An 18588-nucleotide genomic window follows, 5' to 3' on the forward strand; every position below is an offset into this window, starting at 1 on the left:
TCATCAACCAGACATGTTCTCTGGTGTTACTGTATAATGTCCCATTCCCAGCAGTCACCTCTCTAGTCATCACCTAGACACATCCCCTGGTGTTAATGTATAATGTCCCATACCCAGCAGTCACTTCTCCAGTCATCACCCAGACATGTCCCCTGGTGTTACTGTATAATGCCCTATTCCCTGCAGTGACCTCTCCAGTTATCACCCAGACAAGTCCCCTGGTGTTAGTGTATAATGCCCCATTCCCAGCAGTCACCTCTCCAGTTATCACCCAGACACGTCCCCTGGTGTTACTGTATAATGTCCCATTCCCAGCAGTCACCTCTCTAGTCATCACCTAGACACATCCCCTGGTGTTACTGTATAATGTCCCATACCCAGCAGTCACCTCTCCAGTCATCACCCAGACAAGTCCCCTGGTGTTACTGTATAATGCCCCATTCCCAGCAGTCACCTCTCCAGTCATCACTCAGACACATCCCCTGGTGTTACTGTATAATGCCCCATTCCCAGCAGTCACCTCTCTAGTCATCACCCAGACAAGTCCCCTGGTGTTACTGTATAATGCCCCATTCCCAGCAGTCACCTCTCCAGTCATCACACAGACACGTCCCCTGGTGTTACTGTATAATGTCCCATTCCCAGCAGTCACCTCTCCTGTCATCAACCAGACACGTTCTCTGGTGTTACTGTATAATGTCCCATTCCCAGCAGTCACCTCTTCAGTCATCACCTGGACACGTCCCCTAGTGTTACTGTATAATGCCCCATTCCCAGCAGTCACCTCTCCAGTCATCACCCAGACAGATACCCTGGTGTTACTGTATAATGTCCCATTCCCAGCAGTCACCTCTCCACTCATTACCCAGACACATCCCCTGGTGTTACTGTATAATGCCCCATTCCCAGAAGTCACCTCTCCAGTCATCACCCAGACACGTCCCCTGGTGTTACTGTATAATGTCCCATTCCCAGCAGTCACCTCTCCAGTCATCACCCGGACACGTCCCCTGGTGTTACTGTATAATGCCCTAATCCCAGCAATCACCTCTCCAGTCATCACCCAGACACATCCCCTGGTGTTACTGTATAATGCCCTAATCCCAGCAATCACCTTTCCAGTCCTCACCCAGACACATCGCCTGGTGTTACTGTATAATGCCCCATTCCCAGCAGTCACCTCTCCAGTCATCACCCAGACACATCCCCAGGTGTTACTGTATAATGTCCCATTCCCAGCAGTCACCTCTCCAGTCATTACCCAGACACATCCCCTAGTGTTACTGTATAATGCCCCATTCGCAGCAGTCACCTCTCCAGTCATCACCCAGACACATCCCATGGTGTTACTGTATAATGTCCCATTCCCAGCAGTCACCTCTCCAGTCATCACCCAGACACATCCCCTAGTGTTACTGTATAATGCCCCATATGCAGCAGTCACCTCTCCAGTCATCACCCAGACACATCGCCTGGTGTTACTGTATAATGCCCCATTCCCAGCAGTCACCTCTCCAGTCATCACCCAGACATGTCCCCTGGTGTTACTGTATAATGCCCCATTCCCAGCAGTCACCTCTCCTGTCATCAACCAGACACGTTCTCTGGTGTTACTGTATAATGTCCCATTCCCAGCAGTCACCTCTCTAGTCATCACCTAGACACATCCCCTGGTGTTACTGTATAATGTCCCATACCCAGCAGTCACCTCTCCAGTCATCACCCAGACAAGTCCCCTGGTGTTACTGTATAATGCCCCATTCCCAGCAGTCACCTCTCCAGTCATCACTCAGACACATCCCCTGGTGTTACTGTATAATGCCCCATTCCCAGCAGTCACCTCTCTAGTCATCACCCAGACAAGTCCCCTGGTGTTACTGTATAATGCCCCATTCCCAGCAGTCACCTCTCCAGTCATCACACAGACACGTCCCCTGGTGTTACTGTATAATGTCCCATTCCCAGCAGTCACCTCTCCAGTCAAAATCCAGACACGTCCCCTGGTGTTACTGTATAATGTCCCATTCCCAGCAGTCACCTCTCCTGTCATCAACCAGACATGTTCTCTGGTGTTACTGTATAATGTCCCATTCCCAGCAGTCACCTCTTCAGTCATCACCTGGACACGTCCCCTAGTGTTACTGTATAATGCCCCATTCCCAGCAGTCACCTCTCCAGTCATCACCCAAACAGATACCCTGGTGTTACTGTATAATGTCCCATTCCCAGCAGTCACCTCTCCACTCATTACCCAGACACATCCCCTGGTGTTACTGTATAATGCCCCATTCCCAGAAGTCACCTCTCCAGTCATCACCCAGACACGTCCCCTGGTGTTACTGTATAATGTCCCATTCCCAGCAGTCACCTCTCCAGTCATCACCCGGACACGTCCCCTGGTGTTACTGTATAATGCCCTAATCCCAGCAATCACCTCTCCAGTCATCACCCAGACACATCCCCTGGTGTTACTGTATAATGCCCTAATCCCAGCAATCACCTTTCCAGTCCTCACCCAGACACATCGCCTGGTGTTACTGTATAATGCCCCATTCCCAGCAGTCACCTCTCCAGTCATCACCCAGACACATCCCCAGGTGTTACTGTATAATGTCCCATTCCCAGCAGTCACCTCTCCAGATGGCAGCTGAATGATCTTGTTGGTGAGTTCCAGGATCTTCTGGTCATCATGCCTCTCATGTATCTGTGACTGAGGTGGAGGCACTGTGATGGAGGCACAGCTGATGGTTGTCAGATGGTCAAGGAATGTCTTCTTCACTACTGTGTAATCCTGTGTATTGATAGAGACAACGTTGAAAGTAAGTTAATTAGTTTGCCTATTTGGAGTTTCACTTTTTAGGGAATAATTGTGCAAAAAACACAACAGTGTAATTTATAAGGACAACCCCCATCTTACATGATACAAGATAGTATACAGGATAGTGGAGTGTATATAGCACGTCTCCCGCCATCCTCAGTGGGCCCAGCACTCAGTGTCCTCTGTGTATGGTTGGTACCCATAGATGAATCATGTGCCTTGGACAGAGTAGTGCAGACACTAAGATGATGATGTGGTGGGAGCTGGAGGAAAACAGAGGACTGAGAACAGCCGCCCACTGAGGGTGGTGGAGATGCAGGAGAGGTCACACCTCATATTACCAGCTACATCCACATGTACAAACCTTTTATTGATTATCCTGAATGTGTCTAAATAGGTGGATCCTGGAGACCAGAGTCATAAGAAGTGGAGTCTCCCAGACCCATCACTCCCCAGTCATGTCCCTGTATTATTACTATAGATATAAGTGATGTCACAGTGACACTCCCAGATCTCCTCACCTCCCCAGTCATGTCCCTGTATTACTATAGATATAAGTGATGTCACTGTGACACTCCCAGATCCTCTCACCTCCCCAGTCATGTCCCTGTATTATTACTATACAGTATATATAAGTGATTTCACTGTGACGCTCCCAGATCCCCTCCCCTCCCCAGTCATGTCCCTGTATAATTAATATAGATAAAAATGATGTCACTGTGACACTGTTATATCCCCTCACATTCCCAGTCATTTCCTTGTGTTATTACCATAGATATAAGTGATGTCACTGTGACACTGTCGGATCCCCTCACCTCTCCAGGTATGTCCCTGTATTATTACTATAGATATAAGTGATGTCACTGTGACGCTCCCAGATCCCCTCACCTCCCCAGTCTTGTCTCTGTATTATTACTATAGATATGTGATGTCACTGTGACGCTCCCAGATCCCATCACCTACACAGTCATGTCCCTTTATTATTACTATAGATCACAGGTTCTCAAACTCGGTCCTCAGAACCCCACACAGTGCATGTTTTGCAGTTAACCCAGCAGGTGCACAGGTATATTAATTACTCACTGACACATTTTAAAAAGTCCACATGTGGAGCTAATTATTTAATTTGTGATTCTGTGAGGAAACCTGCAAAACATGCACTGTGTGGGGTCCTGAGGACCGAGTTTGAGAACCTGTACTATAGAAATAAGTAATGTCCCTGTGACACTCCCAGATCCCCTCACCTCCCCAGTCATTTCCCTGTATCATTACTATAGATATAAATGATTTCACTGTGACACTCCCAGATCCCCTCACCTCCCCAGTCATGTAACTGGATTATTACTATAGATCAGGCACGTCCAAACTACGGCCCTCCAGCTGTTGTGAAACTACATATCCCAGCATGCCCTGACACAGTTTTGCTGTCAGAGAATGCTATAGCTGTGTCAGGGCATGCTGGGATGCGTAGTTTCTCAACAGCTGGAGGGCCGCAGATTGGACATGCCTACTATAGATATAAGTGATGTCACTGTGACACTCCCAGATCCCCTCACCTCCCCAGTCATGTCCGTGTATTATTACTATAGATATAAGTGATGTCACTGTGACACTCCCAGATCCCCTCACCTCCCTAGTCATGTCCCTGTATTATTACTATAGATATAAGTGATGTCACTGGGACACTCCCAGATCCCCTCACCTCCCCAGTCATGTTCCTGTATTATTACTATAGATGTGATGACACTGTGACACTCCCAGATACCCTAACCTCCCCAGTCATGTCCCTGTATTATTACTATAGATATGTGATGTCACAGTGACACTCCCAGACCCCCTCACCTCCCCAGTCATGTCCCCGTATTATTACTACAGATATATGTGATGTCACTGTGACACTCCCAGATCCCCTCACCTCCCCAGTCAGCAGGTGGACAATCTCCAGGGTGAGATGTAATATCCTCTCATTTGTGGGACTCCGGTCCATGTCCAGCCTCAAGTTCTCTGGATCCGCACCACGTAATTATCTAGGAATAAGTATAATAATTAAAATAATTAACATAACATCACATTATACACATGTAACATATTCAAATATCTAACCATTCATATCAGTAGAAGGAGGATAAGCCTGAGTATTAATCAGCCGACGTTCTTGTATATAACAATATATAGCCGCAGCCTCTCACAGTGTGATAGTGAAAGTACTACAGTGGACGTATACACATCACCAACATTGGGTCACACTAGTGTCTGGCGTGGATGACATCTCTATAGTAATATACATATGCTCTGATAGACAATCCCACTACCAGTAACTATCTATATGGGCCAAAACATTTCTGATGCACCCTCTTCATGCCTCACTCAATGCTGTGTCCCCTCTCTACATCCTGGTCTCCCCGCGCTCTATTCTGATTGGCTGCACCTGGAGACAGTAAATAGTGAAAGAATGTGGGAGGAGACAGGCAGGGTCTCTATGATCTCACTTCAGAAAGGATCTGGACAACAGGAAGCCCCTGCTATGTGCACACCTGCAGATTTATTACTACACTCTTTATCCTCTCATTTCCTGATTAATATGTTGTGTGATATTATTTACCCCCAGGTAGTGAGCAGAAGGGACAAAAATAGGATTTTGATATCTACCGGTAAATCCTTTTCTCATAGTCCATAAGGGATATTGGGGACACATTAGTACGATAGGGTATAGATGGGGTCCAAAGGACCCAGTGCACTTTAAATTTCTTCAACTGGGTGTGCTGGCTCCTCCCCTCTATGCCCCCTCCCACAAGCAGTTATCGGTAAAACAGTGCCCAAAGGAGAAATGACATACGTGAGAGAAGGAACATAACAACAATAAGTGAGATGAGATTTACACACCAGCACACCATAACATAACTTGGCTAGCAACAGCTGGCAACATAAACAGCAACAGCTGAACTGGTAACACACAACAGAGAACCTTCAGAAAGTCACAGCACAGAGGCGGGCGCCCAATATCCCTTATGGACTACGACAAAAGGATTTACTGGTAGGTAATTAAAAATAAGATTTTAATTACCTACCAGTAAATCCTTTTTATTCGTAGTCCGTAGAAGATGCTGGGGGTCCACATTAGTACCATTGGGGTATAGACGGGTCCACCAGGAGCCATTTGCACTTTAAGAATTTGAGAGTGTGGACTGGCTCCTCCCTCTATGCCCCTCCTACCAGACTCAGTCTAGAAACTGTGCCCGAGGAGATGGACATCTTCGAGAGAAGGATTATACACAGATAGTGGCGAGATTCATACCAGCTCTCACATACAAGGCACATCAAGCTAACGAGCTTGAAAACCTTCAGCAACAGCTGAAACATTACTTACCAAGTAATAATGCAGTACTCACTGTAACTAACAACAAAGTTGTACTGAACCAGATAACAACTGCAGGAAAATGAAGCGCTGGCCGGGCGCTCAGCATCCTCTACGGACTACGAGAAAAGGATTTACCGGTAGGTAATTAAAATCCTATTTTCTCTTACATCCTAGAGGATGCTGGGGTTCACATTAGTACCATAGGGATGTACCAAAGCTCCCAGAACGGGAGGGAGAGCGTGGAGGCTCCTGTAGAACTGACTGACTGAACTTCAGATCATCAGAGGCCAAAGTATCGAACTTGTAGAACTTTGCAAACGTGTTCGACCCAGACCAAGTTGCTGCTCTGCAAAGTTGTAATGCCGAGACACCCCGGGCAGCCGCCCAGGAAGACCCCACCTTACGAGTAGAGTGGGCCTTAACAGACTTAGGACATGGCAATCTCGCCGTAGAATATGCATGCTGGATAGTGAACCTGATCCAGCGAGAGATAGACTGCTTAGAAGCAGGACACCCAATTTTCTTGGGATCATACAGGACAAACAGAGTCCAATTTTCTGTGACGAGCATTCCTCTTCACATAGATCTTCAGAGCCCTTACCACATCTAAGGACTTAGATGAAATTGAGGAGTCAGTAACAACTGGCACCACAATAGGTTGGTTGATATGAAATGCCATCACAACCTTCAAAAGAAACTGCTGACGCGTCCAGAGCTCAACCCTATCTGCATGGAAGATCAAGTAGGGGCTCTTACAAAACAAAGCCCCCAACTCCGACACACGTCTAGCAGAAGCTAAGGCCAACAAAGTGACAGCCTTCCACGTAAGAAACTTGACCTCTACCTTTTGCAGAGGCTCAAACCAGTCAGACTGGAGAAACTGCAACACCACGTTGAGATCCCGTCGCGCCGCAGGTGGTACAAATGGAGGCTGAATGTGCAGAACTCCCTTCAAAAAGGTCTGAACCTCAAGGAGGGCAGCCAATTGTTTCTGGAAGAAAATGGATAGGGACGAAATCTGGACCTTCACAGATCCCAACCTCAGGCCCATATCCACTTCAGCCTGCAGGAAGAGGAGAAACCGTCCCAGTTGAAACTCCACCGTAGGAAACCTCTTGGACTCACACCAAGACACATTTCTTCCAAATACGATGGTAATGTTTAGATGTTACTACTTTCCTAGCCTGTATCAGGGTAGGAATAACTTTGTTCGGAATGCCCTTCCAAGCTAGTATCAGGCGTTCAACCTTCATGCCGTCAAACGTAGCTGTTGTAAGTCCTGATAAGCGAACGGCCCCTGTTGCAACAGGTCCTCTAGAAGAGGAAGGGGCCTCGGCTCTTCTTGTAGTAGATTGATGGTGTAGGAGCTTCCGCAGTATAGCAAATATATTGATTCACGCTTTTTTGCATTGAATAAGATAATAAGAATTTACTTACCGATAATTCTATTTCTCGTAGTCCGTAGTGGATGCTGGGACTTCCGTAAGGACCATGGGGAATAGCGGCTCCGCAGGAGACTGGGCACAAAAGTAAAAGCTTTATGACTAGCTGGTGTGCACTGGCTCCTCTCCCTATGACTCTCCTCCAAGCCTCAGTTAGGATACTGTGCCCGGACGAGCGTACATAATAAGGAAGGATTTTGAATCCCGGGTAAGACTCATACCAGCCACACCAATCACACCGTACAACTTGTGATCTGAACCCAGTTAACAGTATGATAAACGTAGGAGCCTCTGAAAAGATGGCTCACAACAATAAACAACCCGATTTTTTTGTAACAATAACTATATACAAGTATTGCAGACAATCCGCACTTGGGATGGGCGCCCAGCATCCACTACGGACTACGAGAAATAGAATTATCGGTAAGTAAATTCTTATTTTCTCTGACGTCCTAGTGGATGCTGGGACTTCCGTAAGGACCATGGGGATTATACCAAAGCTCCCAAACGGGCAGGAGAGTGCGGATGACTCTGCAGCACCGAATGAGAGAACTCCGGGTCCTCCTCAGCCAGGGTATCGAATTTGTAAAATTTTGCAAACGTGTTTGCCCCTGACCAAGTAGCTGCTCGGCAAAGTTGTAAAGCCGAGACCCCTCGGGCAGCCGCCCAAGATGAGCCCACTTTCCTTGTAGAATGGGCTTTAACAGATTTTGGCTGTGGCAGGCCTGCCACAGAATGTGCAAGCTGAATTGTACTACAAATCCAACGAGCAATCGTCTGCTTAGAAGCAGGAGCACCCAGCTTGTTGGGTGCATACAGGATAAACAGCGAGTCAGATTTTCTGACTCCAGCCGTCCTGGAAACATATATTTTCAGGGCCCTGACTACGTCCAGCAACTTGGAGTCCTCCAAGTCCCTAGTAGCCGCAGGTAGCACAATAGGCTGGTTCATGTGAAACGCTGAAACCACCTTAGGGAGAAATTGAGGACGAGTCCTCAATTCTGCCCTGTCTGAATGAAAAATTAGGTAAGGGCTTTTATATGATAAAGCCGCCAATTCTGAGACACGCCTGGCTGACGCCAGGGCTAACAGCATGACCACCTTCCATGTGAGATATCTTAATTCCACAGTGGTGAGTGGTTCAAACCAATGTGATTTTAGGAACACTAAAACTACATTGAGATCCCAAGGTGCCACTGGAGGCACAAAAGGAGGCTGTATATGCAGTACCACCTTGACAAACGTCTGAACTTCAGGCACTGAAGCCAGTTCTTTCTGGAAGAAGATCGACAGGGCCGAAATCTGAACCTTAATGGATCCTAATTTTAGGCCCATAGACAGTCCTGCTTGCAGGAAATGTAGGAAACGACCCAGTTGAAATTCCTCTGTAGAGGCCTTCTTGGCCTCACACAACGCAACATATTTCCGCCAAATGCGATGATAATGTTTTGCGGTTACATCCTTCCTGGCTTTGATCAGGGTAGGGATGACTTCATCTGGAATGCCTTTTTCCTTCAGGATCCGGCGTTCAACCGCCGTGCCGTCAAACGCAGCCGCGGTAAGTCTTGGAACAGACAAGGTCCTTGCTGGAGCAGGTCCTTTCTTAGAGGTAGAGGCCACGGGTCCTCCGTGAGCATCTCTTGCAGTTCCGGGTACCAAGTTCTTCTTGGCCAATCCGGAGCCACGAGTATAGTTCTTACTCCTCTCCTTCTTATGATTCTCAGTACCTTGGGTAAGAGAGGCAGAGGAGGGAACACATACACCGACTGGTACACCCACGGTGTTACCAGAGCGTCCACCGCTATTGCCTGAGGTCCCTTGACCTGGCGCAATATCTGTCCAGTTTTTTGTTGAGACGGGACGCCATCATGTCCACCTTTGGTTTTTCCCAACGGTTTATAATCACTTGGAAGACTTCTGGGTGAAGTCCCCACTCCCCCGGGTGGAGGTCGTGTCTGCTGAGGAAGTCTGCTTCCCAGTTGTCCACTCCCGGAATGAACACTGCTGACAGTGCTATCACATGATTTTCCGCCCAGCGGAGAATCCTTGCAGCTTCTGCCATTGCCCTCCTGCTTCTTGTGCCGCCCTGTCTGTTTACGTGGGCGACAGCCGTGATGTTGTCCGACTGGATCAATACCGGTTGACCCTGAAGCAGAGGCCTTGCTTCACTTAGGGCATTGTAAATGGCCCTTAGTTCCAGGATATTTATGTGAAGAGACGTTTCCATGCTTGACCACAAGCCCTGGAAATTTCTTCCCTGTGTGACTGCTCCCCAGCCTCTCAGGCTGGCATCCGTGGTCACCAGCATCCAATCCTGAATGCCGAATCTGCGGCCCTCTAGAAGATGAGCACTCTGTAACCACCACAGGAGAGACACCTTTGTCCTTGGAGATAGGGTTATCCGCTGATGCATCTGAAGATGCGATCCGGACCATTTGTCCAGCAGATCCCACTGAAAAAGTTCTTGCATGGAATCTTCCGAATGGAATCGCTTCGTAAGAAGCCACCATTTTTCCCAGGACTCTTGTCTTGCACTGACACTTGGCCTGGTTTTAGGAGGTTCCTGACTAGCTCAGATAACTCCCTGTCCTTCTCCACCGGGAGAAACACCTTTTTCTGGACTGTGTCCAGAATCATCCCTAGGAACAGTAGACGTGTTGTTGGAATCAGCTGTGATTTTGGGATATTTAGAATCCACCCGTGCTGACGTAGCACCACCTGAGATAGTGCTACTCTGACCTCTAACTGTTCCCTTGACCTTGCCCTTATCAGGAGATCGTCCAAGTAAGGGATAATTAAGACGCCTTTTCTTCGAAGGAGAATCATCATTTCGGCCATTACCTTGGTAAAGACCCGGGGTGCCGTGGACAATCCAAACGGCAGCGTCTGAAACTGATAATGACAGTTTTGTACCACAAACCTGAGGTACCCTTGGTGAGAAGGGAAGATTGGGACATGGAGATAAGCATCTTTGATGTCCAGAGATACCATATAGTCCCCTTCTTCCAGGTTCGCTATCACTGCTCTGAGTGACTCCATCTTGAATTTGAACCTTTTTATGTAAGTGTTCAAGGATTTTAGATTTAAAATTGGTCTCACCGAGCCGTCCGGCTTCGGTACACCAAACAGCGTGGAATAATACCCCCTTCCCTGTTGTAGGAGGGGTACCTTGATTATCACCTGCTGGGAATACAGCTTGTGAATAGCTTCCAATACTGCCTCCCTGTCGGAGGGAGACGTTGGTAGAGCAGACTTCAGGAACCGGCGAGGGGGAGACGTCTCGAATTCCAATTTGTACCCCTGTGATACTACCTGCAGGATCCAGGGGTCCACTTGCGAGTGAGCCCACTGCGCGTTTAAATTTTTGAGACGGGCCCCCACCGTGCCTGAGTCCGCTTGTAAAGCCCCAGCGTCATGCTGAAGACTTGGCAGAAGCGGGGGAGGGCTTCTGCTCCTGGGAAGAGGCTGCCTGGTGCAGTCTTTTCCCTCTTCCTCTGCCCCGGGGCAAAAATTAGTGGCATTTTGCCCGCTTGCCCTTATGGGAACGAAAGGACTGAGTTTGAAAAGACGGTGTCTTCTTCTGCCGAGAGGTGACCTGGGGTAAAAAGGTGGATTTTCCAGCCGTTGCCGTGGCCACCAGGTCCGATAGACCGACCCCAAATAACTCCTCCCCTTTATACGGCAATACTTCCATATGTCGTTTGGAATCCGCATCACCTGACCACTGTCGCGTCCATAACGCTCTTCTGGCAGAAATGGACATCGCACTCACTCTTGATGCCAGGGTGCAAATATCCCTCTGTGCATCTCGCATATATAGTAATGCATCCTTTAAATGCTCTATAGTTAATAATATACTGTCCCTATCCAGGGTATCAATATTTTCAGTCAGGGAATCCGACCAAGCCACTCCAGCGCTGCACATCCAGGCTGAGGCGATTGCTGGTCGCAGTATAACACCAGTATGTGTGTATATACCTTTTAGGATATTTTCCAGCCTTCTATCAGCTGGTTCTTTGAGGGCGGCCGTATCAGGAGACGGTAACGCCACTTGTTTTGATAAGCGTGTGAGCGCCTTATCTACCCTAGGTAGTGTTTCCCAACGCGCCCTAACCTCTGGCGGGAAAGGATATAGTGCCAATAATTTATTAGAAATCAGCAGTTTTTTATCGGAGGAAACCCACGCTTTATCACACACCTCATTTAATTCATCTGACTCAGGAAAAACTACAGGTAGTTTTTTCACACCCCACATAATACCCTTTTTTGTGGTACTTGTAGTGTCAGAAATGTTCAACGCCTCCTTCATTGCCGTGATCATGTAACGTGTGGCCCTACTGGACATTATGTTTGTCTCCTCACCGTCGACACTGGATTCAGTATCCGTGTCTGGGTCTGTGTCGACCATCTGAGGTAACGGGCGTTTTAGCGCCCCTGACGGTGTCTGAGACGCCTGGACTGGCACTAATTGATTTGCCGGCTGTCTCATGTCGTCAACAGTTTTTTGCAAAGTGCTGACATTGTCACGTAATTCTTTAAATACGACCATCCAGTCAGGTGTCGACTCCCTAGGGGGTGACATCACTAACACAGGCAATTGCTCCGCTTCCACATCATTTTCCTCCTCATACATGTCAACACAATCGTACCGACACCCAGCACACACACACAGGGAATGCTCTGATAGAGGACAGGACCCCACGAGCCCTTTGGGGAGACAGAGGGAGAGTTTGCCAGCACACACCAGAGCGCTATATATGTATAGGGATAACCTTATATAAGTGTTTCTCCCTTTAATAGCTGCTGTAATATATTATTTGCCAAATAGTGCCCCCCCTCTCTTGTTTTACCCTGTTTCTGTAGTGCAGGACTGCAGGGGAGAGTCAGGGAGCTGTCCTTCCAGCGGAGCTGTGAGGGAAAATGGCGCTTGTGTGCTGAGGAGATAGGCTCCGCCCCCTTCTCGGCGGCCTTTTCTCCCGTTTTTTTCAGGAAACCTGGCAGGGGTTAAATGCATCCATATAGCCCAGGAGCTATATGTGATGCATTTCTTTAGCCATATAAGGTTTTAAACAGTGTTTGATTGCGTCTCAGGGCGCTCCCCCCCAGCGCCCTGCACCCTCAGTGACCGGAGTGTGAAGTGTGCTGAGAGCAATGGCGCACAGCTGCGGTGCTGTGCGCTACCTTATTTGAAGACAGGAACGTCTTCTGCCGCCGATTTCACCGGACCTCTTCGCTCTTCTGGCTCTGTAAGGGGACCGGCGGCGCGGCTCCGGGACCCATCTAGGCTGAACCTGTGATCGTCCCTCTGGAGCTAATGTCCAGTAGCCAAGAAGCCCAATCCACTCTGCACGCAGGTGAGTTCGCTTCTTCTCCCCTTAGTCCCACGATGCAGTGAGCCTGTTGCCAGCAGGACTCACTGAAAATAGAAAAACCTATTTAAACTTTTACTCTAAGCAGCTAAGGAGAGCCACCTAGCATGCACCCTTCTCGTTCGGGCACAAAAATCTAACTGAGGCTTGGAGGAGGGTCATAGGGGGAGGAGCCAGTGCACACCAGCTAGTCATAAAGCTTTTACTTTTGTGCCCAGTCTCCTGCGGAGCCGCTATTCCCCATGGTCCTTACGGAAGTCCCAGCATCCACTAGGACGTCAGAGAAATTTACTGTTAATCACAAAAAATGTGTTCATGTGTCCTTAAAAATATTGGACAGATATATTCAGACTTTATACCTCGAATATCTTGTTCTAAAGCATGACGTGTTCAAGGACAAGGCAACGCCAGATGTATCCAAGGCTAATTGGAAAGAAGTTTATGTCCGAAAGACTGATAAACGAAGCACTAACCATTTTCTAGAATGTTCTAATTGCTAATTATAATCTTGTATGACAATTGATGTATTACAGTTTTTGAGACATACATGGTGTATTCTGATTGGCTAAATGTATTGGCAAACATGAATCCTTTGTCCTCCAGCTATAAAATAAACCTTATATGGCCCCTAAGGCAGGTCAACTATGGACTGCTTAGGTTACACATGATCCTGTGTCACCTTTTCATTCACTGATCTCCAACCGGTTGCAAAAGAAACAGAATTCTGACTGATGACTGCAGAGAGTTTATAGACCAGACCTGAATAGGTTAACATACCCTAACAAGATCCAGAAGGTCCGCGTACCAAGCCCTTCTCGGCCAGTCTGGAGCAATCAGGATCGCTTGAACCCTTGTTCTCCTTATGAGCTTTAGTATTCTTGGGATGAGTGGGAGTAGTGGAAACATGTACACCGACTGGAATACCCACGGAGGCACCACGGCGTCCAATGCCACTGCCTGTGGGTCCTTCGACCTGGAACAATAACGTTGAAGCTTCTTGTTGAGACGAGAGGCCATCATGTCTATTTGGGGTAATCCCCAAAGGTCTGTTATGTCTTGGAGAGTGTGAGGCAGCTCCAGGGTGGGAACACTAGCAGTAGATCGTGCCTGGAGCTGGGGGAGGGGCTACAGGTCAAGCACCTTATCCCCTATGCTGGTCCTCACCACCAGATACTATGGAGCCTTATTAAAATGGATATTTTACTTATCCGACCTATGCTCCCATGCTCTGGCGGATATAGAGGGGTCCCTGCACGGCCACAGTGTCCACGCCAGCGTCGCGATCCGTCTCCTTAGGCCGAGACCGGAACACGATTTAATGGCGGGTCCCACCTGGGGGACCCTCTTACCTCCTCTCTTAGAAGCAGCCACGCGATCCAGGAGAGCGTCTGCGGTGGTATACCTAGGAACCGGAGCACCTTCGCCGCAAGTACCCAGGAACAGAACCAACAGGAGTATGCAACGCCGCTGAGGAGGTGATGGAACCGTAGCACAGAATGTCACAATGTCATCTAAAAAGCTTTTTCAGGGTTGCCTACCTGCAGCATCCCTGTTAAGTGACCTGCTTCACGAAGACACCAACTCTAAAACTGAGCTCCTGTGCCTAGAGGTGGGGTTATATAGAGGAGGCACCGCAAAACCTCCTGGGACAGTTTAAAGCTTTAGCCTGTTGGTGCCTCTGCATCAAGATCCATCTCTACACCCCTGATGTATTCCCTGTAGAACACAGTGTACCGCACTGCAGAAATAATAATACCACATATCAGTGTGTGCCGGGAGCTGTGTTATTCCCCCTCATATATCACTGTACAGTCCCCTCTCCCCTATATAATAATACCACATATCAGTGTGTGCCGGGAGCTGTGTTATTCCCCTCATATATCACTGTACAGTCCCCTCTCCCCTATATAATAATACCACATATCAGTGTGTGCCGGGAGCTGTGTTATTCCCCTCATATATCACTGTACAGTCCCCTCTCCCCTATATAATAATAATATCACATATCAGTGTGTGCCGGGGGCTGTGTTATTCCCCCTCATATATCACTGTACAGTCCCCTCTCCCCTATATAATAATACCACATATCAGTGTGTGCCGGGGGCTGTGTTATTCCCTCTTATATATCACTGTACGGTCCCCTCTCCCCTATGTAATATCATTACCACATATCAGTGTGTGCCGGGAACTGTGTTATTCCCCCTCATATATCACTGTACAGTCCCCTCTCCCCTATATAATAATACCACATATCAGTGTGTGCCGGGGGCTGTGTTATTCCCTCTCATATATCACTGTATGGTCCCCTCTCCCCTATATAATTATACCACATATCAGTGTGTGCCGGGGGCTGTGTTATTCCCCCTCATATATCACTGTACGGTCCCCTCTCCCCTATGTAATATCATTACCACATATCAGTGTGTGCCGGGGGCTGTGTTATTCCCTTTCATATATCACTGTACGGTCCTCTCTACCCTATATAATAATACCACATATCAGTGTGTGCCGGGGGCTGTGTTATTCCCCCTCATATATCACTGTACGGTCCCCTCTCCCCTATATAATAATACCATATATCAGTGTGTGCCGGGGGCTGTGTTATTCCCCCTCATATATCACTGTACGGTCCCCTCTCCCCTATATAATAATAATACCACATATCAGTGTGTGCCGGGAGCTGTGTTATTCCCCCTCATATATCACTGTACAGTCCCCTCTCCCCTATATAATAATACCACATATCAGTGTGTGCCGGGGGCTGTGTTATTCCCTCTCATATATCACTGTACGGTCCCCTCTCCCCTATGTAATATCATTACCACATATCAGTGTGTGCCGGGAACTGTGTTATTCCCCCTCATATATCACTGTACAGTCCCCTCTCCCCTATATAATAATACCACATATCAGTGTGTGCCGGGGGCTGTGTTATTCCCTCTCATATATCACTGTATGGTCCCCTCTCCCCTATATAATTATACCACATATCAGACGTGGGTCATATGCAAGGGACCCTACTCTGTTGATTTCAGGTGTCAAATTTGTGACAGAAGACTCATTAACCCTTGCGAAACTGAATGATCTGAATAAGAAGCTGGAGTTCGAATAAGAAGTGAATAAGAAGCTGGAGCTTGAATAAGAAGTGAATAAGAAGCTGGAGCTTGAATAAGAAGTGAATAAGAAGCTGGCCGAATAAGAAGCTAACTTCAGCCTCGTACATATCAGTGTGTGCCGGGGGCTGTGTTATTCCCCCTCATATATCACTGTACGGTCCCCTCTCCCCTATGTAATATCATTACCACATATCAGTGTGTGCCGGGGGCTGTGTTATTCCCTTTCATATATCACTGTACGGTCCTCTCTACCCTATATAATAATACCACATATCAGTGTGTGCCGGGGGCTGTGTTATTCCCTCTCATATATCACTGTACGGTCCCCTCTCCCCTATATAATAATACCATATATCAGTGTGTGCCGGGGCTGTGTTATTCCCCCTCATATATCACTGTACGGTCCCCTCTCCCCTATATAATAATAATACCACATATCAGTGTGTGCTGGGAGCTGTGTTATTCCCCCTCATATATCACTGTACGGTCCCCTCTCCCCTATATAATAATACCATATATCAGTGTGTGCCGGGGCTGTGTTATTCCCCCTCATATATCACTGTACGGTCCCCTCTCCCCTATATAATAATACCACATATCAGTGTGTGCCGGGAGCTGTGTTATTCCCATCATATATCACTGTACAGTCCCCTCTCCCCTATATAATAATAATACCACATATCAGTGTGTGCCGGGAGCTGTGTTATTCCTCCTCATATATCACTGTACGGTCCCCTCTCCCCTATATAATAATACCACATATCAGTGTGTGCCGGGGGCTGTGTTATCCCCCCCATATATCACTGTACAGTCCCCTCTCCCCTATATAATAATAATACCACATATCAGTGTGTGCCGGGGGCTGTGTTATTCCCCCTCATATATCACTGTACGGTCCCCTCTCCCCTATATAATAATAATACCACATATCAGTGTGTGCCGGGGGCTGTGTTATTCCCCCTCATATATCACTGTACGGTCCCCTCTCCCCTATATAATAATAATACCACATATCAGTGTGTGCCGGGGGCTGTGTTATTCCCCTCATATATCACTGTACAGTCCCCTCTCCCCTATATAATAATACCAAATATCAGTGTGTGCCGGGTGCTGTGTTATTCCCCCTCATATATCACTGTACAGTCCCCTCTCCACTATATAATAATAATACCACATATCAGTGTGTGCCGGGGGCTGTGTTATTCCCCCTCATATATCACTGTACGGTCCCCTCTCCCCTATATAATAATAATACCACATATCAGTGTGTGCCGGGGGCTGTGTTATCCCCCCCATATATCACTGTACAGTCCCCTCTCCCCTATATAATAATAATACCACATATCAGTGTGTGCCGGGGGCTGTGTTATTCCCCCTCATATATCACTGTACGGTCCCCTCTCCCCTATATAATAATACCACATATCAGTGTGTGCCGGGAGCTGTGTTATTCCCCTCATATATCACTGTACAGTCCCCTCTCCCCTATATAATAATAATACCACATATCAGTGTGTGCCGGGAGCTGTGTTATTCCTCCTCATATATCACTGTACGGTCCCCTCTCCCCTATATAATAATACCACATATCAGTGTGTGCCGGGGGCTGTGTTATCCCCCCCATATATCACTGTACAGTCCCCTCTCCCCTATATAATAATAATACCACATATCAGTGTGTGCCGGGGGCTGTGTTATTCCCCCTCATATATCACTGTACGGTCCCCTCTCCCCTATATAATAATAATACCACATATCAGTGTGTGCCGGGGGCTGTGTTATTCCCCTCATATATCACTGTACAGTCCCCTCTCCCCTATATAATAATACCAAATATCAGTTCAGTGTGTGCCGGGTGCTGTGTGATTCCCCCTCATATATCACTGTACAGTCCCCTCTCCACTATATAATAATAATACCACATATCAGTGTGTGCCGGGGGCTGTGTTATTCCCCCTCATATATCACTGTACGGTCCCCTCTCCCCTATATAATAATATCATATAGAGTTGTTACCTGTTGTAATGAAGATCTCCAAAGAGGCGGCTGAGGACTCCCTAACTCCGCCCCCTCTTCTGCGTCACTCCTTTAGGCTCTAACAACCTATTACGTATTAGAGACTACAGGAAAATGGCCGCCGCCCATATGAGGACACTGATTGTACCAAGGTTGATTACTCGAGTGATGCTGATGACCTGTGTGATGCAGCTGCCACTATGTACATGACGTCCGAAGTATAATCTGCCGCCTGATTGGCTTCTCGGTGCGTCAGTCTCAGCACTAAATGGGATGGGGCGGTAGCTGTAGCCATAGTGAGAATGGGTGGGAGGAGCCGGAAAGACAGCTGTGCGATGCGATTGGCTGACGTGGGGTGAGTGGGAGGGGACAGCAGCGGGGTGGGCGTGTCAGTAGTATAATAGGAGGTAGAGCCTTCAGGGACAGTAACCATGGCTACAGAGAGACGCTGAAGAGGCCCCGCCCCTCC

General features: G+C 47.8%; 2 protein-coding genes across 2 annotated transcripts in view; both read right to left on the reverse strand.

Annotated features, from left to right (window-relative positions):
- The window catches only part of LOC135054684 (zinc finger protein with KRAB and SCAN domains 7-like), a 234721-nt gene that overhangs the window by 137590 nt on the left and 78543 nt on the right, over nt 1-18588 (reverse strand). The gene's annotated exons all lie outside the window — the stretch shown is intronic.
- The window catches only part of LOC135054687 (oocyte zinc finger protein XlCOF7.1-like), a 69252-nt gene that overhangs the window by 26901 nt on the left and 23763 nt on the right, over nt 1-18588 (reverse strand). The window contains exons 4-5 of the mRNA XM_063957951.1: nt 4734-4845; nt 2633-2791 (exon numbers count right to left, since the gene is read on the reverse strand). Coding sequence (XP_063814021.1) covers nt 2633-2791; nt 4734-4805 — 231 coding nt within the window. The 5' untranslated portion in view covers nt 4806-4845. The remainder of the gene's footprint in view (nt 1-2632; nt 2792-4733; nt 4846-18588) is intronic.

This window comes from Pseudophryne corroboree, chromosome 3 (assembly GCF_028390025.1).
Source record: "Pseudophryne corroboree isolate aPseCor3 chromosome 3, aPseCor3.hap2, whole genome shotgun sequence".
NCBI classification, from domain to species: domain Eukaryota; kingdom Metazoa; phylum Chordata; class Amphibia; order Anura; family Myobatrachidae; genus Pseudophryne; species Pseudophryne corroboree.